At 49.8% G+C, this 26528-nt stretch overlaps 1 protein-coding gene across 1 annotated transcript in view; it reads right to left on the minus strand.

The window, feature by feature from the left end:
- Positions 1-26528, minus strand: part of DSCAML1 (DS cell adhesion molecule like 1) — a 321326-nt gene that overhangs the window by 42941 nt on the left and 251857 nt on the right. The window contains exons 10-12 of the mRNA XM_035008726.1: positions 14308-14507; positions 13575-13671; positions 12807-12935 (exon numbers count right to left, since the gene is read on the minus strand). Coding sequence (XP_034864617.1) covers positions 12807-12935; positions 13575-13671; positions 14308-14507 — 426 coding nt within the window. The remainder of the gene's footprint in view (positions 1-12806; positions 12936-13574; positions 13672-14307; positions 14508-26528) is intronic.

The raw sequence follows: 26528 nt of genomic DNA on the forward strand, positions 1-26528 counted from the left end.
GTGTACATAGTTCCTATTTTTATATATGTCTATGTGCATAAAATGTTAACATTATTGGATTCATTCTTTCTTGTTACCTTCTTAACATGTTTCTATTATTCTTCTCAGTTAACAGAAACTGCTACAGACATTCATTAGGGCTGTCTCTGTGTATTGGTCTGTGTTCTTTTCAGATAAATTCTAGTTAAGATACATTGGAGTAAAACCCGGGCTTTCCCATTTACTGGATATTTGACAAAATATTCTCATAAAAGAGGAAAGGTAATATTATTATTCTCAGATTATTTATGTGGTTCATGCATTAATATATAAAACACTGGTAGAAAGATATGTGGTGTATAGTAGATTTTCAAAAAGGTTTGTTGCTGCTATGTTCACGATCCTATTAGGCCTGTAAATTCCATATAACCTTTCCACTGGACCAGAGACATTGGCGTCACTGGTTAAAAATGAGCTGGTTAAAAATGTGGAAACTCAGGTCCCACCCCAGAACTCCTGAGCTAGATAGAATCTGGATGTTTCCAAGGTGTCCAGTGTGTTCCCTATGCATTAAAATTTGAGTACACCTCTAACTCACCATAACTTTCCCATCCCAGAAATACACACCATTTATCCTATAGGATATAAATATAACATTCAGAAATGTGTTTGCCTGTGTTGGGGCCTTAATTTTTAAATTTATTTTCCAGAAAAATATAGTCTCCACAGTGGTTTTTGTGGACAATGTGTCATCTTCTTTCCTCAGAGTTAGAGAATATTACTGTGTAAAAAATGATCTTATTGGATAATTTAGGACATTCTCCTAAGTCCCAGTGAGCTCTCATAAGTCTCTGGTTTCATCTTGATTGGATAATTTAGGACACTCTCCTAAGTCCCAATGAGTTCTCGTAAGTCTCTGGTTTCATCTTGGGTCAAATGATGAGCTCTGTCTATGGCCACCTGGTGACTTGTTTGGAGATCCAGGGACGGCTGCCATTCAGGGATGTGGCCGAAGAGGTGTCTCATAAAGAGCGGGGAGTGTACAAGGATGTCATGTTGAGGAACTTACAGGAGCCTGGCCTCTGTGGGTGAGGAAAACGTCCCCCAGGAATGCTCAGTCAACTCTCTGGGGGTTTGGCCCCATTGTTTGTGGCATGTCTCCTGGGAGCTTCAGCATCCTATGACAGAGTTTCAGATACCCGCTTTCAAGGACATACTGGGAGTTTGTTGGTATAGAAAAGGAAGACTTCGTGATCCTTCATCATAACTTTAAGCTTCATCTTTCCTGAGGTAACCTACATCCTTTACTCAAGATTAGTCGTAATTCTATAAATTCAGTGGCATAACATATTGTTGCCCCCATCTTAATGTCCAGTTTCCACGCCTTGTTTCTGACCCAGTAATACTTAGAAGTGGAACTCAGGATCTGAAATGTTTAATGTCCTAGCAACAGTAAAGGTGCCATCAGAAAACAGTGTTTTGGGAAATCATATCCTAGAATATTCTAATATCGTACAATGTCCTCTCTTCTCACCTGAGCACAACACTGGATTGGAGATTGGGAAATCTCCAGCCAAACTCATGTTCCTTTTTTTAAGAAACAGGCTTTGCTGTGTGTAAGCCAAACCTGGTTCCCTTTCTGGAGCAAAAGAAGGAGCCCTGGAATGTGAGGAGAAAGGAGATAGGGGCCACACACCCAGCTGGGTGGGAGTGGGGCCAAGGGTCACAGAGGAAGGCAGACCTTAAAATATGGTTTGGGAAGGTCTGCTTTAATGGAAATGATTTTTAAGACACCTACGTTTTCTGTTGCTGTCACAGAGGGACATCTGCCCAACTTTTATTGTCTCTTAGAAACCTCCGGGCATCTCCTTCTGCTCAGTGGTCTTCCGCCACATTCACACTGAGGCCCCAAAACCCCTTGGACTGTGAGGGCCGGCATGATCTGGCTGCTGTTCTGTTGCTCGTGGGGGCCTGGGAAAATCTGTGCATGCTTCCTAGGAATTCCATGCTAAGCCATTTTTAGAGTTCTGCGTTGCCTCCATGTAAGAACTGGAGAGGGAAGTGGTTGTGATAGTGGGATTTGGTTTAGAAATCCCAAGAACACTGGAGACAGGTATCATGCGTGTTCTCCTGAGTCACTTCCAATCCTATGGAGGCTTCAGATAGGACCCTCCAAGGTTCAGACTCAGGGATTTCATTATGTCACAATGCACCTCCTTAGAATGAGAAAATTGAATCTTCCTCTGTTCCACTTTGAAATTTCCTTGTTCTTTGTAGGAACTAACTTGGGAATTTCAAGTCTCAGGGTCCTGGGATCAAGCCCTGTGTTGGGCTCCATGCTCAGTAGGGAGTCTGCTTCTCCCTCTCTGCCTCTGCCCTTCCCCCTGCTCATGCTCTCTCTCTCTCTCTCAAATAATTAAATAAAATCTTTAAAAAAAAAGTTTCAAGTCTATATGCACCAGTTCCTCAACAGTAATAGAGTTTCATATATCTATTCACCTCATAGAATTCTTTCTTGTATTAACGTATAATTGACATATAATATATTAATTTCAGGTGTATGGCATAACGATTTGATATTTACATACATTGTGACATTGTGCAGTGATCACTACTTTAAGTTAGCTACTGTCACCATAGAGAGTTACAAAGTTTTTTCCTTTTCTTCCTTTTTTTTCTTTTCTTTCTTTCTTTCTTTTTTTAATGTAGGCTCCACACCCAGCATGGGCCCAACTTGGGGCTTGAACTCACAGCTGTGAGATCAAGAGTCAGATGCTCAACTGACTGAGCCACCCAGGTGCCCCCCAAATTTTCTGCGTATGATGAGAACCCTCAACATTTAGTCTCTAAGCAACTTTTAAACATGCGATACAATATTATTGTCTATAGTCACCATGCTGTACATTACATCCCCATGACTTATTTATTTTATGACTGGAAATATATACCCCCTGATGTCCTTCCCGCATTTCATCCATCCTCAGAACCCTTCCCCTCTGGTAACCACCAGTCAGTTCCCTGCATCTATGAGGTTTATTATGTGCTTGTTTTGTTTTCAAGTGAAATCATATGGTATTTGTCTTTTTTCTGTCTGACCTATTTCACTTAGCATAATAGCCTCCAGGTCCACCCATGTTGTTGCAAATGGCAAGATTTCACTCTTTTTATGGCTGAGTAATATTCCATTGTGTGTGTGCATGTGTGTGTGGGTGTGTGTTTCCCACATCTTCTTTATCCATTCATTTATCAATGGACTTAGGTTTCTTCCATCTCTTGGCTATTGTAAATAATGCTGCAATGAATATAGGGGTGCATAAATATTTTCAAATCAGTATTTTTGTTTTCTTAGATAAATGCCTAGAAGTGGAATTGCTGAATCATATAATAATTCTACTTTCAAATTTTTGAGAAACCTCCATACTGTTTTCCATAGTGGCTGCAGCAATTTATAGTCTCACCAACAGGTTCCCTTTTTCTTCACATCTTTGCCAACACTTGTTATTTCTTGTTTATTCAATTCTTTTAAGGCTGAGGGAGGTGGGGAAGCTGCAGAAGAAAAATCTCAAGCTTGTAGAGGTTGGTTCATGAGGTTTAAGAAAAGAAGTAATCTCTATAAAAGTGCAAGGGCTGATGTAGAAGCTACAGCAAGTTCTCCAGAAGATCTAGCTCAGATAGTCAGTGAAGGTGGCTCCACTAGACGACACATATTTCAGTGTAGATGAAACAGTGATCTATTGGAAGATGCCATCTAGGACTTTCATAGCAAGAGAGGGGAAGTCAATGCCCAGGTTCAAAGCTTCAAAGGACAGGCTGACTCTTTGGATAGGGGCTTAATGAACCTGGTGACTTTAAGTTGAAGTCACTGCTCATTTAACATCCCCCAATCCTAGGGCCCTTAAGAATTATGCTAGGGGTGACTGGGTGGCTGAGTTGGTTAAGTGTCCAACTCTTGGTCTCAGCTCAGGTCTTGATCTCAGGGTTGTGAATTCAAGCCCCATATTGGGCTCCATGCTGGGTGTGGAGCCTACTTAAAAAAAAATTATGCTAAATCTACTCTTTCTGTGCTCTATAAATGCAACAACAAAGCCTGGATGCTGGCATATCTGTTTATAACAGGGTTTGCTGAATATTTTAAGCCCACTGTTGAGACTTACTGTTCAGAAAAAAGATTTCTTTCAAAATATTACTGTTCATTGACAATGCACCTGACAAGAGATCTGACGGAGATGTACAATGAATGTAGTTTTCATGCCTGCTAACACAACATCCATTCTGCAGCCCGTGGATCAAGGAGTTATTTCGACTTTCGAGTCTTGTTATTTTAAGACATATATTTCACAAGGCTATAGATGCCATAGATAGTGATTCCTTTGATGGATCTGAGTACAGTAAATAGAAAATCTTCCAGAAAGAATTCACCATTCTAGAAGCCAGCAAGAACATTGATGATTCATGGGAAGAGGTGAAAATACCAACATTAACAGGAGTTGGGAAGAATTTGATTGCAACCCATATGTAGACTTTGAGGGATTCAAGACTTCAGTGGAGGAAGTACCTGCAGATGTGATAGAAACAGCAAGAGAACTAGAATCAGAAGTGGAGCCTGAAGATGGGACTGAACTGCTACAGTCTCATGATAAAACTTGAATAGATGAAGAGTTGCTTCTTACAGATGAGCAAAGAAACTGGTTTCTTGAGATAGAATCTACTCCTGGGGAAGATTCTGTGGAGATTGTTGAAGTGACAACAAAAGATTTAGAATATTACATAAACATAGCTGATAAAGCAGTGGCAGGTTTGAGAGGATGGACTCCAATTCTGAAAGAAGTTCTACTGTGGGTAAAATGCTATCAAACAGCATCGCGTGCTACAGAGAAATGGTTTGTGAAAGGAAGAGCCCATTGAAGTGGCAGACTTCATTGTTGTCTTATTTTAAGAACTTGCCCCAGCCGCCCCAGCCTTCAGCAACCTCCACGCTGATGAGTCAGCAGCCGTTGACACCAAGGCAGGACCCTCCACCAGCAAAAAGATTATGACTTGCTGAAAACTCAAATAATGGCTAGCACTTTTTTTTTTACAATAATTGTTTTTAAAAATACAATGCTCTTGCACACTTAAAAGACTACAGTATAGTATATGCATAACTTTTATATGCACTGCTTTATCTTGGTGATCTGAACCAGCAATATCTCCCAGGTATGCCTATAATTATTGATAAACATGTACTTATTGCCACTTGTTAATTGTTTTCCACCTGTTCTGTAGTTTCTCTCTATTCCTTCTTTTGCTCTCTTCACTTGTGGTTTGATGACTTTCTTTAGTGGTGTGCTTAAATTCTTTTCTCATGATCTCTTGCATTTTATTTTGTGTATCCCTTAACTAATTATTGTAGTTATAGATATTTTTACGACTTCTCTTTTAGCCTTCATACTAGCTTTATAAGTGATTAATCCACTATATTTACTATATGTTTACCTTTACCAGTGAGATTTTCACTTTCATATGTTCTCCTGTTATTAATTAGCACCCTTTCTCTTCAGCTTGAAGAAGTCCCTTTAACATTTGTTATAAGACCAGTTTGGTAGTGATGAACTCATTTAGCTTTTGCTTGTCTGGGTAACTCTTTGTCTCTCCTTCAATTCTGAATGATAACCTTGCCAGGCAGAGTATTCTTGGTTGGAATTTTTTTTCCCCTTTGGCACTTTGACTACACCATGCTGCTCTCTTTCGGCCCACAAAGTTTCTGAGGAATCTGCTGATAGTTTTATGGGGTTTCCCTTGTATATAACACATTGCTTTTCTCTTGCTGCTTTAAAGATTTTCCCCTTTATCTTTAATTTTTGACATTTTAATTACAATGTGTCTTGTTGTGGGTCTCTTTGGGTTTATCTTATCTGGAACTTTCTGGGCTGCCTGGATCTGGATGTCTGTTTCCCTACCCAGGTTAGGGAAGTTTTCAGCCATTATTACTTCAATTAAGTTTTCTGCCCATTTATTTCTTCTTGAGGAGCCCTGTAATGTGAGTGTTACTCTGCTTGCTACTGTTCCATAGGTCCTTTAAGTTATCTTAACGTTTACAAATTCTCTTATCTTTTTGCTGCTCTGTTTGGGAGAGTTACACTGCCCTGTCTTCCAGGTCAGTGATCCTTTCTTCTGCATTGTCTAGTCTCCTGCTGAATCCCTCTAGTGTGTTCTTCAGCTCTGTGACTTCTGTTTGGTACTTTTAAAATATTTTCTGTCTCTTTGTTGAAGCCCTCACTGCGTTCATCCATTCTTCTCCTAAGTTCTATGAGCATCTTTATGACCATGATTTTGAACTCTTTATCAGGTAAGTTATTTACCTCCATTTCATTAAGTTTTTTTTTCTGGGATTTTTTTTTGTGTGTGTGTTCTTTCATTTGTAACATATCTGTTTCTTCATTTTGCTTGACTCTCTGTGTTTTTTTTCTATGTATTAGGTAAAATGGCCACCTCTTCCTGTCTTGAAGGAGTGGTCTTATGTAGGAGATGAACCAGATTGTTTCACCTTGCCCTAGCCCTTGGTTGTTGTCTCTTGAACCTTTGTGACTGTCTAAGCAAAGTTTATTCTTGATAGGTCCCAGTTGTTGAGGGTGGCCAAGACCTTCAGTGTTCCAGAGGGAGGGATCTTAGCACCTGCTGACTTTCAGGCTGATTGGAAGCCAGACTCTCAGACAGCAGCTTTTAAAGTATACAAATACATACAGTTCTATGGGACCACAATCACAAACCCTGCTGACCTCCAGACCAGGTCATCTGGAGGTGTCCACTTGACAACAGTTGCAAAAAATCAAGGCTCAGACAAGTGTATGAGCTCCTTTCTGGGATGTACTAGTGAGCTGTAGCGAGGCCAAGGGAAAGCACAAAGGTGGCATTCCCCCAGCCCACATTCCCTTAGAACATTTCAGTAGTCTCTAGATGTGACCTGAAGCCTGCCCCTCAGGTTGAAGTTCCAGGACAAGTAAGTAGGCCTTTTTCACAGGAAGACTGGGGTATGTTTCAATCTGCTGTCTGTGTAGTATCCTGGGGGTGAGAGTCTGCCAAGAATTATCTCTCCGATTGTTTCAGAAGTGCTAATATTTACCAAGCATCTATGATGCACCAGGTGTGGTCTGGACAATGTAAACATTCACCATTTACTCCTCACACCCCCTCATGATGTCAGCACTGTATCTCAATGGTATAGGTGACCCCATGTCACCAAGACTAATTTCTCACTTGGCCTCTCACGTGTTCAACACTTGAACCTCTCCCTTCCTCTTGAAACACTCTTTCCTTGGCTTCCCTGATAAAACACTCTCTGGTTTTTCTCTTATGTTTTGGACTATTTTTTCTCTCTCTTCTTTGCAGATGCATCTTCCCTACCCTACCATTAATGGTTAGATGGAGTTCTTCCAGGCTCCATCTTAGGTTCTCCTTCTCTCACTTCATAGACTTTCCCCACACTTGGCTTCTATTTCCATCTATACACAGATTAACTCAAAGATTTGTGTCCAGCTGGATGTCTCCTTTGAACTCAAGATTTTTATAGCCAACTGTTTCCTTGACATCTCTTGGATGTTTCAAAGACGTCCACAGTCAACATGTCCAAGACAGAAGTCTTGACCATACATCCTATAAACCCACTGCCTTCCCGGGGTCCCTATCTCAGGAAATGGGATCATGGTATGCTAAGTGTTATTCTTGACTCTTCTCTCTATCAAGTCTTATAGCTTTTGTGTTCCATATATCTTTTGAATTTCTCCATTTCTCTCCATCTCTATCCCTGCCCCAGGCCAAGCCACTGTCATCTCTCACTTGGACCAGGAAAGTAACATCCTAACTAGCTAGCCTCCCAGAACCCACTCTGTGCCCCCTTCCATCTGTTCTCCATGCTGCAGCTGTCATTCATCCCACAAATATGATCAAGCACTTCTTACAGGCCAAACACTATTTTGGCATTGAGAGTGGTCTCCTCTAACACAAATCTGATACTGCCATCCCCTTGCATAAAACTCTTCAACAGTTTTTCCTAGCTCTTGGGATAACAACGAAATTTCTTTACATAACCCCAGGCCCTGCAACATCTGGCTTGTGTATAACTTTCTGGCTTTATCTTTTACCACTCTTTTCCTCTGAACTCCTACAGCATTTACAGCCCTCTTTATTGTCTGGGGCTTGTTGTTTCAGCAGCAACTACCCAAGGAGATGCTAAGCTCCCTGAAGGCAGGAGCCATGTCTAAATTTTTGCCTGTCTCCCTCACTTGGCATGTGCTGGGCACTTACAACCCACTGTTGGTGTTAGATCAGAGCCCCTTTTTCTCCTTTACTTTGGACTTGGAGTTCCTCTGCATTTTGTAGTCACAATAAATACCCTTGCCTTGCCTTGCCTTGCCTTTCCACACTCAGCCGCCAATCACAGGAGGGTGGCCCCCTTTTCTCTTGTAAAAACCAATCGTTTGCAGGTGGATTTGACCTTGCATTCCCAAATTATCTTTGATGTTGGCACAAAAACTCTCTCCCCACAGCCCTCCCAGGCTAATGCATCAGAGTCAAATCTGAAGGCCTCTAGCTGATTTTCCAGACTTGATCACTGCCATCTCTCTGACCCTGAATAGCTTAAATTAGGGGCCCTATTTTCTTCTCTTTCTTTTTCAGCTCTCTCAGAGTACTGAGCTGGCTTTGGCGAATATTGTCTCTTTTAATATTCCTTTTCATATGAACCCGGCTTACCCAGATTAACATATTTCATTAAGGGTTCTCTTTCCCTTTCTTCATCAAAGGGTTTCTGATGCAAAATATTCTTCTTAAAAAAATAAGGAAGTGGCTGGGGAGATGTCAGTGCCTTCTACTCTGTGGGCTGCTTGCCAGGAGGGGACCTGGAGCCTCTGGTTTTTTAGGAGATACATTTGCTGTAGAGGGGGAGCAGCTTGGACAAAAGCCACATCTGGAGCGTTTAGTTGTCTGCGCCTGGGAAACAAATCTATTCTGCATCTCTGACTTCCTCCTTGCATCACGGCCCTAAGCGCCCCCTCCCACCCCCCATGGCAATCTTTCTGCAGCACAGAGAGGAGGTTCCCTGGGTCACAATGACAGCTCACAACATCCCAACACCAGTCCCTCCAACAGCCACGCTCCAGCACACACAGAATGACAGAGCGCACCAGGCAGGCTCACCCCATGGTGGCCGGCAGCTCGCACCATGAAGCTGCCTTCTGGGCTTGGAGGGCCATCCTCAATGAACCCATCCCTGCTCCTTGCTTGGGGAACAGAAGCGAAATGTAGTGTCTGCATTTTTAAAACTGCACCGCGCCATCTGATAGATTTGTGTGGACGGTGCTATTTATCATTCAGCATTCATGTATTATTACTCTGCTGCCTGGGGCCAGGAGAAGTCAGCGTGAGCGGGATGGTTTAGAAAGGGCAGACTTGGTAATTTCCCTTGGAAAATTAGCACAATGAGCAACATGGCAGAAAATGTGGCAAAGACAAAACTGTGGCAAAGAAGGGGGTCAGGAGCAGCTGGTCCGGACCCAGCATGGGTGTGGTCCAGGGCAGGAGGAAGAGAGAGAGAGGGAGAACAGAGGCACGGAGCGGACACACATGGAGAGTTAGGATGTGCCAGGCTCTGTGCTAAGCACTTCCACGTAAGTCCTCACACTCTCTTAATCCTTACAACCACCCTGAGAATGACCTGCTATTGGCCCCATTTGATAGATAAAGAGATGTCCAAAGTAGCTTGCTAAAGATCACAAAGCTCTGACACTTGGTCAACCCAAGTCTTCTGCTTTGAGAATTGTTCTTGTTCCACTATTCCATGTGTGGAAGAAGATCTATTTACACACACACACACACACAAATTCACGCACGCGCCCAGCCCCCTCCTTCCTTTGAGTCACCCATCTGTTCCCTAGGATACCTTTTTCAGTTATCATGTAATATAGTTTGTGGTATGTTACATGTGATTGGATAGTGCTTTATAATGGTTCTGAAGGCATGTGTGTGCGCGTGCACGTGCGTGTGTGTGCGTGGGTACACAGGGCATGTTCTCACTCCGACTGCACTGTAAGCTCCAAGAGCATCACTCTGCCTCTTATTTCTTTTTCTTCCCCTACCACATGGCCACTGCATGATTTTGCAAAAACTTACTGGCACTCAGTCCATGTTGCTGACTGACAGACGTCTATTTCAGCCTGCAAGCCCCACAGGGCTAGAGATTGCCACATGAGGTATGTGAGTTAGAAAGGAGGGAGGAACTCACTTTTATGAAAGGTTTACCGTAGCCCTGTGCTGGATGCTTTCTTTCATCCTCAAAACAATCCCGCAAGGCAGGCACTACCATTCCCACCTTGCAGGAACGCCCACCGGGATAGGGGACAGGTGCCCACCGGGGTGGGATAGTCTGGAGCAGTTCGACGCAAAGGTGGGGCAAAGGACCAGGCAGCTGCCCCATGCTCTTGATCCCACGATTGATTTTTTTCACAGGTGCAAAGCCCTCATTAAAGGGAGCGTCTTCGTTACCCCTCCCTCCACTCTGCCCACCCGTCCTAGGACCTCCAGCTCTGGGGTAGGGTATGGCAGTTGCTCATCTTACAGGAGAGCCCAAGGGGGTTGGGGAAGACATGGATGTGCCCCGAAAACAGCGCCTTTTCTGCCCGCCTCTCTGGCCCTGCTCTCCAGATGTGGGAGGTTCTCAGCTTCGCCCAGCTCTGTGGTGCCCCAGGAAAGGTCTGCACACCTTAGAGCGTGGTCCGTGGGGGCGAGCGGGCTTGGGGCAGCATGGGGGAGGAGGGCAGGGAGGCAGTTACAAGGAGCCGGGGGGCAGGAGTGCGAGTGACCGCCCAAGCGCCCACTCCTACCTCCGACAACGAGGAGCAGAGCCTGCCGGCCATGCAAGCTGACGGGGAGCTGGAGCGTGCACCGCCACATGGGGACGTGGGCCTGCAGACCTGTCCCTTCCTGTCTGGTTCCAGGCCAGCCTCAGGAAGTCTTGAGGCATGAGATGGACACAGTCAGCCTCCTCTCCCTTTAGGCCCTGTGTCTCTGCTGAGGCCCCGCTGCTCCTCACCTCTCTCCCCACTGCAGCCCTGCAACAGTCTCCTTGCTCCCAGAGGCTTCTCATTCTCCCACGGACGCCAGATGAATCTTTCCAGTATGCCATGGTACCCAAATCTCTCTCTGGGAGCTCAGACACTGTCAGTGGCTCTCAATGATCTTCCCCAACAAAGTAAAACTCAGCCCAGAGGCCCTCTCCCAACCTGGCCCCAGAACACATTTAGTCCGATCGCCCAAGAACTATATCTGAGAGCCCTCTGTGCCCCACTTGGGCTCTGCCCTTCCCCTTTCCTTGAATCCAGGCCCATCACCTCTCAGTCCTCAAGTCCTAGCTCTCAGTGCAGCATCTACAGGGACAGGAGAGACGCTTCCCCGATGCCCCTGTGAGTGGTGGCCTCTCCTCTCACCACCTTCTTCCCGCACTCAGGGTGGACTCCTGGGTGGCTGGCTGCCGCCTGACTTTCTCCGCAGCCAGACCGTAAGCTTCTGAGGGCAGCTGTAGAAGCCTGTTTCAGAGATGTAGAACCTTGTAGAACCCTGTAGAACCGTGTACCAGAGGTGACTGACCCCAGTGTCCTGGACAGAGCTGCTTCTCAAGAGGTGAATATGCAACTCAGAGGTTTGCTTTGCTGTGTCTGACTCATTCAGCAGCGCTCTGCTGAGTGCCTACCACGTGGTGGGCCATGTGCCAGGTGCTGGGAAGATGGCAGGGACCGGGACTTTGTCCCTCCAGAGGGGAGGACACCTAGCCAGCCACTGACCACGTGCTGTGCTGAGGACCAAAGGAAGGGTCTGGAAGGCCTTGGGGGAAACAGAACCTTGGATCTACCCCAAGACCTGGAAAATGAGCTGGAGTTGGTGGCAGAAGGGGGGCTGGGGAGGGCTGAGTGCTCCAGACCCCTTTTTGGCATTTGATTTTTAAGTTGTTTTGAAAAGCTTATATAGGCTTATGTGAATTTGAAAGGTACAAAAGCATCCAGAAGGAGGAGTAGGGTTTCCCCTCACTTGTATGTTGTCGGGGCCCCCTAGGTGCCCTCTCGGGACCCCTCATGGCCCATTCTTCACATACCTTCCAGAGACAGTCACACAGATAACAAACACGAGCCCCTGCAGCTCTTTTGTGGCTTGGTCCACTCCGGGCCTCTTGTCCGCTCTGAGGCCCCCTCCTTGCCATTCCTGCCACTTGACAATGGGGCCCCCATTTCCCTGGAGACCTGGGGGCCTGTCATTAACTCTGTTCCACAGGGCCTCACAGTGGCAGGCAGCCTCAGGGGAGCTAGCGAGGGTCCCAGGGGAGGGCTCTGAAGGGCTACCGGGAGGACAAAACTTAGATCTGGGCTTTTCCATCCCCCAGAGACCAGCAAGGACCAGCTCTCTGACCCCCAAGCATCCCCATCATCCCAAACCAGGAGTGCCCAGATGACCTAGCCAAACCCATGATGTCTCTGACTCCACAGACACAGCCCATAGCCCCTTAGCTCTGGGCCTTTCCAATGCTTTAAGTCAGACCACCTTGTGGAGCTTGGTCCAGGGACAATCCTGGAAAGAAGGGACTGGAGCTCTCTCCCCATCAATTGGGGTTCCATCTGCCCCTCTCACAGAATTCTTAGCCCAACCAGAGTCCCTCCCTTAGGAAGTCACAGGGGCTCATACACTGGTGGGTGCTGGCGTGTTTGCCTTAGATGGGCAGCTCAGAGGCTCAGGGACTGTCCTGCTGGAAGGGCACAGGCAGGGCATGGGCACAAGGGCTGTGGGGGGCTGAGCCTTCACCCTACCTGATTTGTTCTTGTATTCAATGTCGAAGCCTGTGATGATGCTGTTCCCGTCGAATCGCTGGGTCCAGCGCAGGTTCATGCTCCGGGCCTTCACCTCCCGGATCTCCAGCTCTGGGGGGTCAGGGGGCTCTGGGGAGTGGCAGATGGAAGGAGCAGAAGTGAGGACGGCAGCAGAGAGCTTGGCCCCCTGCCTATCTCCAGAGAAGACCAGGGTTCTGCTATATCCCTGGGGGTTGGTGGCAACTGTGGTCTACCCAAGAGTCCTGAACCTTGGGGTCTGGGCAAGGTGGGACTGGGAGGCCCAGCAGCAGGGCTCAGAGCCAGAAGGGGGCCAAGCTTGGTCTCCTGCTTTGTTACCCTCTCTTCCTTGGCCTGGGGGAGGACAGGTCCTCTTGAGGGATTTCCTCTGACCTGAGAGGCTGCTTGTCCTCCATGAAGAGCTCCCAGATTTTCCCAGCTCGACTTTCCCTTCTCTCATCTCCTCCAGCATCTGGGCCCACAAACCCAGATACCTCCACTTCTGGAAGCAGCAATGTGTTCTACAGCAATGGTAGCCATTGTAAACCTTGTTGTCTGAAATGTGCCTGGAAGGGCCCTTATTGCCCCACTCTGGCCAGAAGGGAGAGTGGATGAAGGCTCTTCCCAAAGGCCATTTCCCATCATCCTCCACCACGGCTTGGGTGATGCCCCTGTTCTTGAGGTGGAGTTAGCAGTGGGGACCTGGCTCCCTGGGGAAGGGGTAAGGAATGGTGGGGCAGGTGAGGGTACCTTGCACAGTGAGTTGGATCAAGCCCCGGTCCTCCCCATATGAGTTGATGGCATGGCAGCTGAAGAACACAGAGTCCCCACGGTCAGCTGGCTTGAGCTGGGAGGTGGCCAGCAGGGGCAGGAGGATGGGGAGAGAGGGAGGAAATGGGGAGAGTGTTTTAGAACTTGTCTGCTGAAGCAGGCCCACTCTTGTGGGGATAAGCAAGGCCACTTCTTCTGGGAGGGGGACCCATAAGGGGCTTTGTCAAGGGCTCCTCATCCCAGAAAGTTCCAAGGATGGAGGTTGGAAGAGTCCAGGCATGAAGGGGCTGAGGGGGTCCAGGAAGAAGAAAGAAAGGAGCTGAGGGGTCCCAGGAGAGAGGGGAAAGGGGGCTGAGGGGTCTCAGAAGGGAGGGAATGGCTGAGGGTCTCATGACAAGGGGAGGAACTGAGGAGTCCCAGAGGGAGGGAGGAGCTGAGGGGTCCAGGAGGGAGGATGGAGACCAGGGATTCCAGAAAAGGGAGAAGGGCTGAGGGTTCCACACATTTAATGGCTGTGGGGTTGTCAGGAAAGAGACATAGTGAGGTTCTAAGGCAGAGGTTCCTGAATAGGCAGGAAAGGGAAGGTGCTTTTGGGGGTTGGGGGAGGGGCTCCCAGATCCCCATTTACCTCCATTAGATACGGATGTAAAACTGTGGGATCCCCACTTTCTGAAATTTGGGGTCCCCCTGAGACTGGGGCATGGTCACTCACCTTCAACGTGGAGACAACCTCGTCGCCGTTGTCCTTGGTGGTGATGGCGTACCGCATGACTCGGTCGGGGTCGATAACCGTGTCCCCCTTCTCCCAGCGGATGATGATGGGCCGCTCACCCCGCGCTGTGCAGTTGAGCTCCTTCGCGTGACCCTTGATGGCGATGGTGGTGTTGGGGTGGGAGGTGATCATGGCTGGGACTGGGGAGGGGAGGAGGGGCAGGAGGCCCCAGTAAGAGGGGGGGCCAGGCTGGGGGAGGGGCGTGTGCCCTGCGCAGAGCCCCCCCTCCGTTGCCCCTCCCCACAGAGCGCCTCAGCCCCAGGGACAGGGTCCAATAAAAGTTGTGGGGTGGTGCTGTAAGAAACCCCACTGGCCTGTCTCCCTTTCCCCCTCCCCACCCATGACTGGAGTGGCCTCTCTCTTCTCCAGGGATTCTCATATGCCTCTCTCTTCTCCAGGGATTCTCATATTCCATGGACCCCTCTCCAGAATTCTTTAAAATGCACAATATACATAGATTTACAAAGGAAACCAGATATATTGAAGTACGGTTATACAAATATTAAAGACCTTCAAAAGCAAACTTTTCATATAGTATATCATATATCAATATGTTTCTTATTACTCTTTATCAAATACGATCTAGTGCTGAGCATGAGTGCTATGTGGAGACACGTGCAGGAACTGCGGTGTGAAAACATCTGTGGATTTCTCCGGGCGAGAGCCCCAGGTCCTGCTGCCGCCGGGCTTTGTTGTTTATATTCGAAATGGAAGGAAATACTACATTTCAGTTATAAGTTAGTGGAAGAAAAGGTGTGCCCTCTTTTCTGACCCCAATTCATGGACTCCTTGAATCAGGTTCATGGACTTTCTTGGGGGGGTGGTCTCTGGACCCCGGGTTAGGAGCCCTGCTCTAAAGCACTGGGGCCTCTGCTTTGTGTTCATGGCTCAGGCTCTCTCCATGGCTCTGGCTCAGCTGGTTTGCTCCTCTCAAACTGCTGAGAAACTCCCCTGTTCTTCCAAACAAAATGCAACAGAAAAGCGTGGCGAGCATCTCCACGATTGAAGTCCCCCCGGCAGTGCTAACCGGTCTGTGGCCCTCCCCACCGCCACCTCTACCACTGACCTGGGAAAATCATCATGAAACAACCAGGGCCCCAGCTGGCCATCAGGACACCCCTCCCACTGCCCTGGAAAGAAGCTTCTAGATCTTGACCCTCTTCTGGGCCTGAGCACCTTGCAGCAGCAGCAGCAGAAGGAGAGTAGCAGAGGGAAAGATGATCTTGGCTGCCAGTGAAATCCCACCCCCATTCTCCTCCATCCAATTCAACAAATATGCATCGAGTGTCTATGCCAATACATGGCACCGCGCCAGGCTTGGGGGCAGCACCATGATGTGAGACGGGGTCCTTGCCTGGGAGGAGGGGGAGGAGTGGGAGAAGGGGGGGGAGCAAGACAGCTGCATAAGCAACACGGAGATGAGGAAGATGTGAAGAGCACTGCACGGGGGTATTAGAAGAAATTACCTGTGACTGAGGGCTGTCTGGGAAGGCACCATCCAGCCATTTTACAAGCATTTTTGGGGCACCTATTATGTGCCAGGTCTTGTGTTGGGATCTAAATGAATAGGACACATCGGATCTCAAGGAGTTTCACGGTGGCAGTGAGAACAGACAACAAGACTAGCAATTCCAGCACAGAATGGTAAGTACTAGGCTGGGGAAATGCACACAGACACAGCGGGGTGTCGATGGGGAGGAAAGGGTACCCTAGCCAGTGGGACCTGCTCGAGCAGAGGCAGACCTCGGAAAGGTGAGGGGTCTGATGCAGCTGGAAGACTGTCCTTGTCCTGGCTTTTTCCTCACTACCTTCCTGGGAAAAGCTGCCTCTCAGAGTACAGGTCCCCAGGGGCTCTTACCCCACCCAGCGTGCCCATTAGCCATCCCGGAGCCCACACATTGGGCTGGGCAGTGCTTGACTGTGAGACTGTAAGAATCAGACCCCATTCTGGGCGCCTGGGTGGCTCAGTTGGTTAAGCGACTGCCTTCGGCTCAGGTCATGATCCTGGAGTCCTGGGATCGAGTCCCGCATCGGGCTCCCTGCTCAGCAGGGAGTCTGCTTCTCCCTCTGATCCTCCCCCCTCTCATGTGCTTTCTCTCTCTCATTCTCTCTGTCTCAAATAAATAAATAAAATCTTTAAAAAAAAAAAAAAGAATCAGACCCCATTCCACCTTCCCGCCCCCACCCGTGGTGGGAGAGGACCCCTCTTCACACTGAGTTCTGCAGAGGAGCACCTCACAGACCCCATCACTGGCCTGCTTGGGCAGTTGTGCAAGAGAGCTCCCCAGCTCCTCTGTCCAGCCAGCCCCCGGCTCCCCTCTGGGGCACCGTGTCCCTACCCTGCTTCAGTGGCCGACCCTTTCTTTTCCTCCCAGCGTTCTCAGGATCTCTCTCCCTTCCAGCTTTGAGGACCTACTCGGACAAAGTTCTTCCCAGCAAACTCTCCTGGGTCACCTGACTCCTAAGGACAAAGGAAGCCATGCAGCCAAAACGATGTGTCCTGAGACACCCATCGCTGGGCGAGGAGACATCTGGAGCAAGTGTGGGGGATGAAGGGTGGTGCTGGTGCCCCTGAAATCACACCGTGCAGCCAGCCACCGCCTCTGCCTGCTGTCATATGGGACTCGACACCGAGGGCAGCCCTGGCCCCCGGCCCCTGCGCCAGCCTCTCAGCCAATCCTTGCCCCAGCTTGTCAAATAATGAAGCAGATAAATTTTATAATGCACAGCATTACACCAGGACATACAATAAAACGCGAAAGACAAATAACGAGGTGCAAGTTATAATGAAGAAAAAGCCTGCAGTCAGAGACATCCAAGTATGAATTATTGACTAAGGTTTTACACTCTCAAGGATGTGTGGAGGAATATTTTCCATCAAAGATTTGCATAATTCACTCGTATAAACCTGGGTAGAATATAGAGTAAGATTTTACATCAACAAGTCGGGCTTTGCATTGCAGATGCCTCCATTTGTTCTGGAGGACTGAAATGCAGGGGTGTGGGGGCAGGGGCGGGGGGGGTGGGCTGTGAATGGTCAGAGATGGGGGCTGGGGACCCCTGGGTGGGCCAAGCCCTGAGGCCTTCCTGGGGAAGAGGAGTTCTGTTTCTGAGATGCTGAAACCACGGAGGAGCTGGGGGATGTCCATGCAGAAGAGTGTGTGTGTGTGTGTGTGTGTGCGCGCGCGTGCACGCGCGCATGCATGCACGTGTGGGGGTGGGAGCAGCATCAAGCGTCAGCAGAGGTCAGAGGCCTGAGAAGTAGGGGGAAAGGAAAAGTCTTTCTCTGGAAGGAGGACTTCAAGGCTCTGCACCAGAACAAGAAACTTGCAGCACATCCCTGTTTTGCTCTAGGCAGAGTTGCGGTAGCCCGTCCAGGGCACGAGTGTGAATGATAAAGGCACCCATTTGGCTGGATGCATCCTGGTGCCAAGAGCCATAGTTTGGCCAGTGGAGCAGGAACTGGGTTTCAGACTCCACTTGCCCCTTAGGCTATGCACCTTTGAGCAGTGCACAACCTGTGCATCTATACATGTCAGTCCCACCCAGGGAATCTTCCCAATCACCTTTGTTTAAAGAGACAGACATGGGGGCAACCAGAGACAATGGGGCCTCCAGAGATCCCACTTTGTCCTTCAGCTCTGAGTAACAACCACACTTGGGGCCTGGGGTGGGTTCCCTCCCCCACTGTTATTGCAATGAGCATCATGCAACACAACCCAATGCTGTCCTCATAGCCTCAAAGCTCAGAGCATGTTCAGGGGAGCCCATCTAAGAAGAGGAGCCTGCTTCTGTGGCTTCTCACCAGCTTGAAGGGATTGGGGGCCAGGCAGGCGTGGGTTCTACTTGTGTCTTCACCAGCTATGTAGGCTTCAACACACTCCAGTCAACTTCTGTGAGCCTCAGGCTCATCACCTGTGATATGAAGACAGGATACCTCCACCCACAGAGTCGCTATGGGGGCAAATAGGGACCCGAGGGCTCTCCTGCCCTGCTCCTGGTCCACAAAAAGCACCAGATAAGCACATGCCCTCCTTAAGATGTGACCTGCCAGGCTATTCCACAGAATCCCAGAGCCCTAGAGTTGGAGAGCCCAGATAATGTTCAATATGGCAGTTATGAGCCACATGGGCTACTGGGCGCTTGAAACGTAGCCTCTGCAGGACTGAGATGTGCTGTAAGACGGCAGACGCACACTGGACTTCAAACACATAGGAAGAAAACAATAAGGTAAAATGTATCATTAATAATTTTGCATTGGTTACATGTTAATATTTTAGATACATTGAGTTAAATAAAATATGGTTGACCCTTGACTAACATGGATTTGAACTGCATGGGTTCACTTATATGCGGATTTAAAAAAATAAGTACAGTATATGGCGCTGTAAATGTATTTTCTCTTCGTTATGATTTCCCTAAGAACATGTGCTTTTCTTTAGCTGACTTTACTATAAGACTACAGTAGAGAATACATACAACATACAAAATAGGTGTTAATCGACTGTTAATGTTATCAGTAAGTGTTCTGGTCAACAGTAGGCTATTAGTTGTTAGGTTTTGGGGGAGTCAAAACTTACATTTGGATTTTTTACTGCTTTGGGGGGTGGCACCCCTCCCCCCTGTGTTGTTCAAGGTCAACTGTTTACTATTACAATGAATCTCAGCTGTTTCTTTTTACTTTTTAAACATGCGACAATGAGAAGCGTTCAAATTACCCAGATTATTGGTGTGGCTCGCATTTTGTTTCTGTTGAATGGCACGGTATGGAGCATCTACCCGCACCCTTCGTTTTACAAATGAAGAAACTGAGGGCACACAGGGAAGCGATCCGCTCACAGGTCCTACTACTAGTAAACAGCAGGGCGTCTGAGAGGCGGTTAGATGGCAGAGGGCAGTGCTTACCACACAGAGCTGCCACCCCGGAGGAGGAAGCTAAGGCAAGGCTGGGAGAATGAGTCCCCAGTTCTTTAGCATTGTAAGCGTAAGCTCCAGATGACTCACGAGGGCTGGTTCTGGGCACTCCACTTGATGGAGGACATTAACAAGCGGAGTGTGACCAGGAAGATGGACACATTTCAAACCCTGCCATTTGAAGAGTGGCCGAAAACCAGGCATCTGTAACTTGCAGGGAGTAAGATAGGGACAAGACACAAGAGTTCTTTGATAAAGGGAGGACAGACCTCCTCTTTGGCCCAAGAAGGAATTTGGTGGTAGTTTTTGCTGTTTAGGGAGAGGGCTGCATTGGGAGGCAGTGAGTTCCTCCACTCAGGAGGGCAATCTCGGGCACTGCAGAAGAGATCCCAGCAGGATTGGGGGACCTTGTCCTTGGGGGTGTCTGGGTCTCTGGAGAGAGGGAAAGATGGTCTGGGAATCTGGCTCAGCATACTCTTCCCCTCGCTTTTAGGAGTCTTGAGCCCTCTGCCCTAGGCAAGAAGGAGAGAACCTGCCTCCTCTCTTCTCTCTGCCCTACCCAGTCTCCCTGCCAATATGAGAACCGAGAACTCTACCCCTGTGCCCCTTCCCCTGACCTGTCCCCGGCCTCCACGAGCCCCAGTGCCCTCCTATGCCCACAAACTGGGGGCCCCAGCCCTCTCGGCTGCTGTACAGATGGGCTTAACAAGACAGTCCCCCAGAGGGGGGTCCAGGGTGGCCGCTGCCCCACCCCACCTGCTCTCCTCTTCCCTCTGCCTCTCCTTTGCTTCTTGCTCTGGATCATAAGGTCTCTGTGCTCCACTGAATCACAGTCACAAACATAATTGAACCTGAACCCTCATAGCACCGAGGCTCAGCTGTGCCCCAGAGGGCTTTCTGGGTTGCAGGCAGACTCCCCAAGAATTCCCTAGAGATGTTCATGTTTAGTCACCTACCTACGGGAGCAAAGATACACACATGAAAAGCAGTGATAAAAATACACCCCAAAGTCACAAACACAGTCACCATAACTGCCTGTGCTCTGATGTCTTGACCACAGACTCACACACGGTGTCACATACACATAACATGATGCAACTGTCAGTTGCATGTCAATAACCTGACATGATTGTCTAAGGCACATCTACCCACAGCACCCTCTCTCCAAACACACACACACACACTTTTATGATGACCTTTTACTTTGAACGTACCATGCACCACGTGCTGACAGTATTCTAGGACTTTAACGGAATTAACTCATGTGAAGTAGGTCCTGTTCATATTCCCAGCAGTCCTGAACGTGTTTCTTGACTAAACTCCATGGCCTCCCTGGGCCTGTGATGCCCATGATGGAGCAGGCAATAAGCTGGATGCTTTGCCTCTTGGCTTATTGCTCAATGATCCCCCCTCAGCAACAACCATGAGAAGTCTTATTATCCCCATTTTTCAAATGAGGAGACCGAGGCTTCCAGAAGGCAGTTCTTCCCTCTCTAAGTCCCTGCTACTGTGGCTGCGGGGGACGGCCACCGCTTGGAGTCTGTCTGTCTGCCGTGCATGCACAGAGTCTCTGGCTTTGGAAAATGGAATTTGGCTGTCACCAAAGAGCTGGGACTTCTCTGTGGTGGGCAGCCCCAGCAGGAGGCTCCCAGGGCGGGCATCAGGGACCGTGGCAGCTTTAGGAGCACAGCAGGGGAGGAGAGGAAGGGATTGTACGCGCAGGGCTGAGTCCTCTGTGACAAATGCTAATAGTAGCCACATAGGCAACATGATGCTCCAATAGGACACAGGAGGGTTTAATGAGATACAATTTCCCTGCTTTCCTGCAGTGTAATTCAATTAACAGCCAGGAAAACCTAATTTCTTCTTACAAAGAAGGGTGCAGGGGGAGATTCTCTGGGGACTTGGGGACAGGGAAGGGCTGGGCCTAGAGGCATCAAGGAGACCCCTGTAGGCCAGCCGCCTCTTAATACATAGCTCCTTCCAATATGGCCCCTTTAGGTGTTGAGGGTGGCGCATTTCCCTGGGGTCCCGGAGGAAGTCCTGCGTGAACCGAGCCAGTCTTTTTCAAAGCTTTACAGCCCCAGTGCTCGGTATGGTGCCTGGCACTCTGCATGGCCAAATTGGGGCAAGCCTGGTAGAGGCCACAGATGACTCCCTGACACCCCATGTCATCACAGTTGTCCCTCCTATGGGCATTGAGAGGGATCCCTGGCATGGTGCATGCCACATACTGCAGGGTCCTTGTACCCTTGTCTCTGGAGGGGAGACTCCCCAGGGCAGAAGCATCTCTGTTGAGGACTCAGCATATTTGTGGAAAGCTCCCAAGCGCAGGACACCTACCTCTCTTGTTCCCCACCAGTGCCCTGGGTCCACCTTCTTAGGTCCAAGGTTAGACTCACTCCAAGGCAGGGAGGAGCCTTGCTGGGCCTTTGGCACCCAGGCCACTGCCTTACAGCCATGCAGAAATTTCAGATTTTCTCTTCCTGGTTCCACCGGGGCCTTCTTGGCAGGCGCCGCGGAAAGGAGGAAGGCACCAGGCTGAGCGGATCCCCGCCTCCCCTCACTCCCGGACCCTCCTGGGGCAGCAAGCCGAGGGGAGAGGAAATCAATTTTAGAAACAAGACAGTTGTCAGAATCTGATGTAACCGGTTCCCGTCTGTGAAATTACTCACAGGCCGGCTCCTGTCACCCCTGAGGTCCTGCCCAGACCAGCTGCTATTTACATTTTAATTTGATGTGAGAGGCTGATAGATTTTTAAAACACCGCGAGACAGCTCGGCTTCCTTGCTCACCCCCAGCATCCACAGACTTCCCGACCAACCCCAGGCTTGGAGATGGGGTTCTGGGGCTCCTAGACGCTGCCATGGGGATAGTCAACTGCATCCATTCGGCCCCTCCCTTGCTCCTCCAGCTGCCTTTCTCTGGGGTCCCACTTCACAGGCTGGGGCGGGGCGGCGGGGGTGGGTCTGCTCCTTGCAGTTTGCATAGCCCGGGAGCATCCTTTGTGAGGAGCTTCACTCTTGTTAAGGAGGTGGCCTGGGGTTATTAGCCTCTACATTACCAGTGAGAAGTGGAGGCTCAGAGGGGCTAAGTGGTTTGTCTAAGGTCACACAGCTGGTAAGTGGCAGGAAGGAGACCAAGCCCCAAGTCCCCTAAGTCATCGGCTCCCTTTCCTCTGGTTTCAGTCCAGCCTTCTCCTTCTGCCTAGTTGATTTTTCTCCCACTCTGGGCTTTATCCCAGGAGTGGGGAACTGGGTGGGGATGACGTAGTGCAGATGAGTCCTGGGGGAGTGCGGAAGGAGCCTGGAAACTGGAGTGGGGCTGGGGTGGCAGGGCCAGGAGGCTAGGCGAGGTGGGGCGGGGTGGGGGGCTGGGGGCAGGAGTTAGCTGGCGGTGAGTCAGCCTTCCTCTGTCTCTGTCTCCCTCCCTCTCTTCCGCCTGGTGATTGGAGCTCAGCTGGTGTTTCTGACAAGTCCCCAAGTCACCAGGGAGGGAAGATGCAGTTATGAATACCCAAAGGAGAGGAGCAACGTGTGTGGGAAGGAGAACGTGGAAGAAATAGGATGGGAACGCCACTGGCTGTGGGGAGAGGCCGGATCAAATGTGGAGAAGGCAAGGAATGCTGCATTCTGAAAGGAAGCACGGCGCCCGGCCTCTCCACCCCATTGCTGGGCAGGAGTCTGTGGTCCTCATGGTGCTTTCCACTCCTGAGGGCTGCCTGTGGGCCAGCTCTGTCCCGCATTCTTCTACGTGCATCAGTTCGCTTAATCCCCCAACAACCTCGTTTTGGTTTCCACTTTTCTGATAGGGAAACTGAGGCTTAGAGAAGTAAGCTGCCCAAGGTCACACAGCTAGCAAGTGGCAGAGGCAGGACTTAGCCCAGGTGCCTATGGTTTTTACCCACAATGTGACATGGGCCAGAGCAGCGTAGCGGACAGGGGCGCAGGTAGTCAGGAAGGGACGCGCAAAGAGCCCAGCTTCTCTGAAGAGAAATGCAGTGAACACTGCGGGGAGAAGATTGGTCTGGGAACCAGGAGACCAAGGGGTTAGGCTATTCTGCTCTCTTAGGTGGGAGGCCTGGGGGGGAGAGGTTTGAGGAGGTCCTCAGGCCTGGCTACAAGTACAAATTACCTGGAAAGTTTAAAAAAAAATCTATGGCACAGTCCCCATGCCCAGAGGCTCAGATTTAATTGGTCCAGGGTAGGGCTGGTGACAGATTTCCTTAAGAGCCACCCCCACCTGGGTGATTCTCATGTGTGGTCTGGGGGAAGAACTACAGACAGGGCTGAGGACCCTCCTCTTCTACCTCCCATTCTAGTACCTGCCCTCTGGTCCTTCCTCCGCTGCAGGGAGGACCATCTTAAAGCCAATAGGATTGGAAGAAGGGCAGCAAAGTCCTGGGGTTCTTCACTATCTCCAAGGAAGAAGTTCACTTTTTCAGGAAGTCCTTCTGAGAGTCTAACTGAAATCTCTTCAGGATCTGCACGAAGATTTTCGCTAATTAGGATGCTCTGGGCAGGCTAAAACAGTTTTCCGGATGTCCCCCTCTCTGCCCCCTTGGGAGAGGATTTTCCAGGGGACAGCTGATACCCTGAAGGCTCCTGAGAGCTCTACAGACCCACTTGTCAGAGGAGAAGGGAGCCTCCTGGCTCAGAAGCACTTATCTTTTGTTTCTGAAAGGATTACATGTACCCATTTGAGGTGAGTGGGCCCCTCCTTCCCCCAGTGCAGCCGACTCTCCTCCCTCCCCCCAAAGGCTTGTGTCTCCTCCTTGTTAACAAGATCGTGACAAGACCGGTAGCCCTGTTTGGCGGAGTGAGATAAGCTTCCACAAAGGGGCATTGTTGGCACGTGGGGCGCTGGGCCCAGGGTGGGGTGGGTGGCAGCTCACCGGGCTCAGCCAGGCAGCAGCTCCAGGCTTCCCCAGGGAAGAGCTGGTTGGAGGGGGCGGGGGGGGGGGTGCCTTCTGGTTTCTGCTTTGTTTTCACTCTTCTTAAAGAGCCAGGGCCATGGTGTTGTTAATTTGATTGCACCCACTTCGGCTTCATGTCTCCCCTGATTAGCCAAGCTCCACCTGAAGCATGAGATGAATTCAAATTGCATGGAAGCAATCATCTTCGCTCTGAGGGGTGCTGGGGAGATGCCTGGGGAGCCGGGGCCCATGGGATCCTAGCTGTCCACTGCTTGTGTCCGGGGCGGGGTGGGGGGGGCACACCTGGTAAGAACAGCATGTGAGAGAGTGTGTGTGTGTTTGTGTGTGTGAAGGGGGTTGGGGTGAGGGTCATGAAGGATGGATCTTTGAGACTCAGACTGCAGACCTGCTTCTGCTCCAGGGTGGTCCCCTTTGAGACCCTCCCACTCACCAGGCCTTGTTGTCTCCAGCTATAAAATGGGGTCAGTCAGTTCTTCTCTTGGCTGCTTGTCAAAGAGTCCAAGAGCAGACTCAGGGTGTATTCTCAAGGCAGGGTGGGGGACCTGCTTCTCCCCTGCCTCTGGCCCTCTTCTCTCCCCAGAATGTTGGGAAAATGATAGTAATCATAAGAATAGCTAACATGTATCGAATGCTTGTTATCTGCCATGCGCCTTGATTAATGCTTTACATAAATTATCTCATTAAATTCTCCCTCCTCCTCTTCCCCACGACCCGAGAAGGTGGGTGGTGGGTGGTATTTTTATTCCCATTTTAGAGATGAGAGAACACTCTGAAATCACCCTGAACATCAGAATCCTGATGGTAACGCCATCTTTAGTTATTTGGAACGCTCTTCCGGGTCATCACTGGGGACACCCTTGAGCAGGGGTCAGCAGAGTTTTTCTGTAGATAGTAAACATTTTAGACTTTGCAGGCCGTAGGTCCCTGTTAAGATGACTCAGCCTTGCCATTGTAGCTGGAAAGCAGCCCTGGACAGTAAGACGTGATGAATGGGCGTGGCTGCCTTCCAGCAAAAGTCGCAGTTGGCTATGTTTGGCCTCAGGCCCGGTTTGCTGACCCCCGGGCTCTAGAGTTCTGTACACAGGAGTTTCTGGTTAGGAGACTGGTTGCATCCAGACAAGGACAGTTGTAGGGTGTTGGGAGGGATGACATTTCAGCTGTCAGAGTTCTGGAAAGCATGAAGTTATCGAATAAATCACCCAGCGTGGGTATTGTTAGGGGTTGGATTGTGTCTCCCCAAAGACATATGTCAAGTCCTAACCTCTGGTACCTGTGAATGTGACCTTATTTGGAAGTAGGGTCTTTGTCAATGCCATCTTCGCTTACAACTTGATTATATCTTACTGGAGCAGGATGGGCCCCTAATCAATGTGACTGGTGTCCTTAGAGGGGAGATGCTCAGAGGAAAAATGGTGCGAGGACGCACAGGGAGAAGCATGTGAGGTAGAGGCAGAGACCGGAGCGGGGCACCTACCCCCCCAAGGACAGCTGGGAGCCACCTGAAGAGGGAAGCATGCTCCCCTAGAGCCTGCACACAGAGCACAGCCCTGCTGACTTCTGCATTTTGCACGTCTAGCCTCCCAGCATGGGGGGAGAATGCATTTCTGGGTTTTTAAGCCATCTGGTCTGTGGTGCTTTGTTACAGAGGTCCCTGGAAAGTAATACAGGGATCCGGGGTGTGAGAGAGATCTTTGTGCCAAGTGGCAGGGAGGACTGCTCCCTGCTTTCCTGCATGGAGCTGGAGGGGCTTCCTGAGGTGGGACGTGATGTGGGCTTTGTTCTGTCCGTGCCATGGGGAGTCCACTCCCCGTTACACTCCCACCCCACGCACAGGCTGGTGTGCCAGGGCCACACGTACTCGACCCCTCCCCCCAACACCAGGGATAGGCGCTCGGTGAGTGCTCCATGACTCCTGAATGATGAATGAACGGCGGCAGGCCTGGACATGAGCAAATATGAGCAGGACAGAATCTTCAGAATCTCAATCCCACCACGTCTTGAGGCTCAGTAGGCCTGAGAGGCCAGACGGAAGCCTGGTGCTCCCGGGCTGGAATTCCCAAGGGCTGGGCAGGGATTGGGGGCCAGGGTTTGGGGGGATTCTCCAGTCTGCCCACCAGGCTCATCTTTTCTGGCCCAGGACAGGACACCTGCCAGCTACACAATGACTCGTGAGTCACCCATGGGGCGCGGGGATCGTGTCTGGGTGAGCATGCCGCTCTAGGTAGAAATCTTGGCAGAGTATCAGCTAGTATCCAGCTGCCTCAGAGCACCCCGTCATCCCACCTGGACCTGGCCAAAGCGAACACACCAT

Source organism: Mirounga leonina, unplaced genomic scaffold (genome assembly GCF_011800145.1).
Source record: "Mirounga leonina isolate KUSES-001 unplaced genomic scaffold, KU_Mleo_1.0 Mir_153, whole genome shotgun sequence".
Classification (NCBI taxonomy): domain Eukaryota; kingdom Metazoa; phylum Chordata; class Mammalia; order Carnivora; family Phocidae; genus Mirounga; species Mirounga leonina.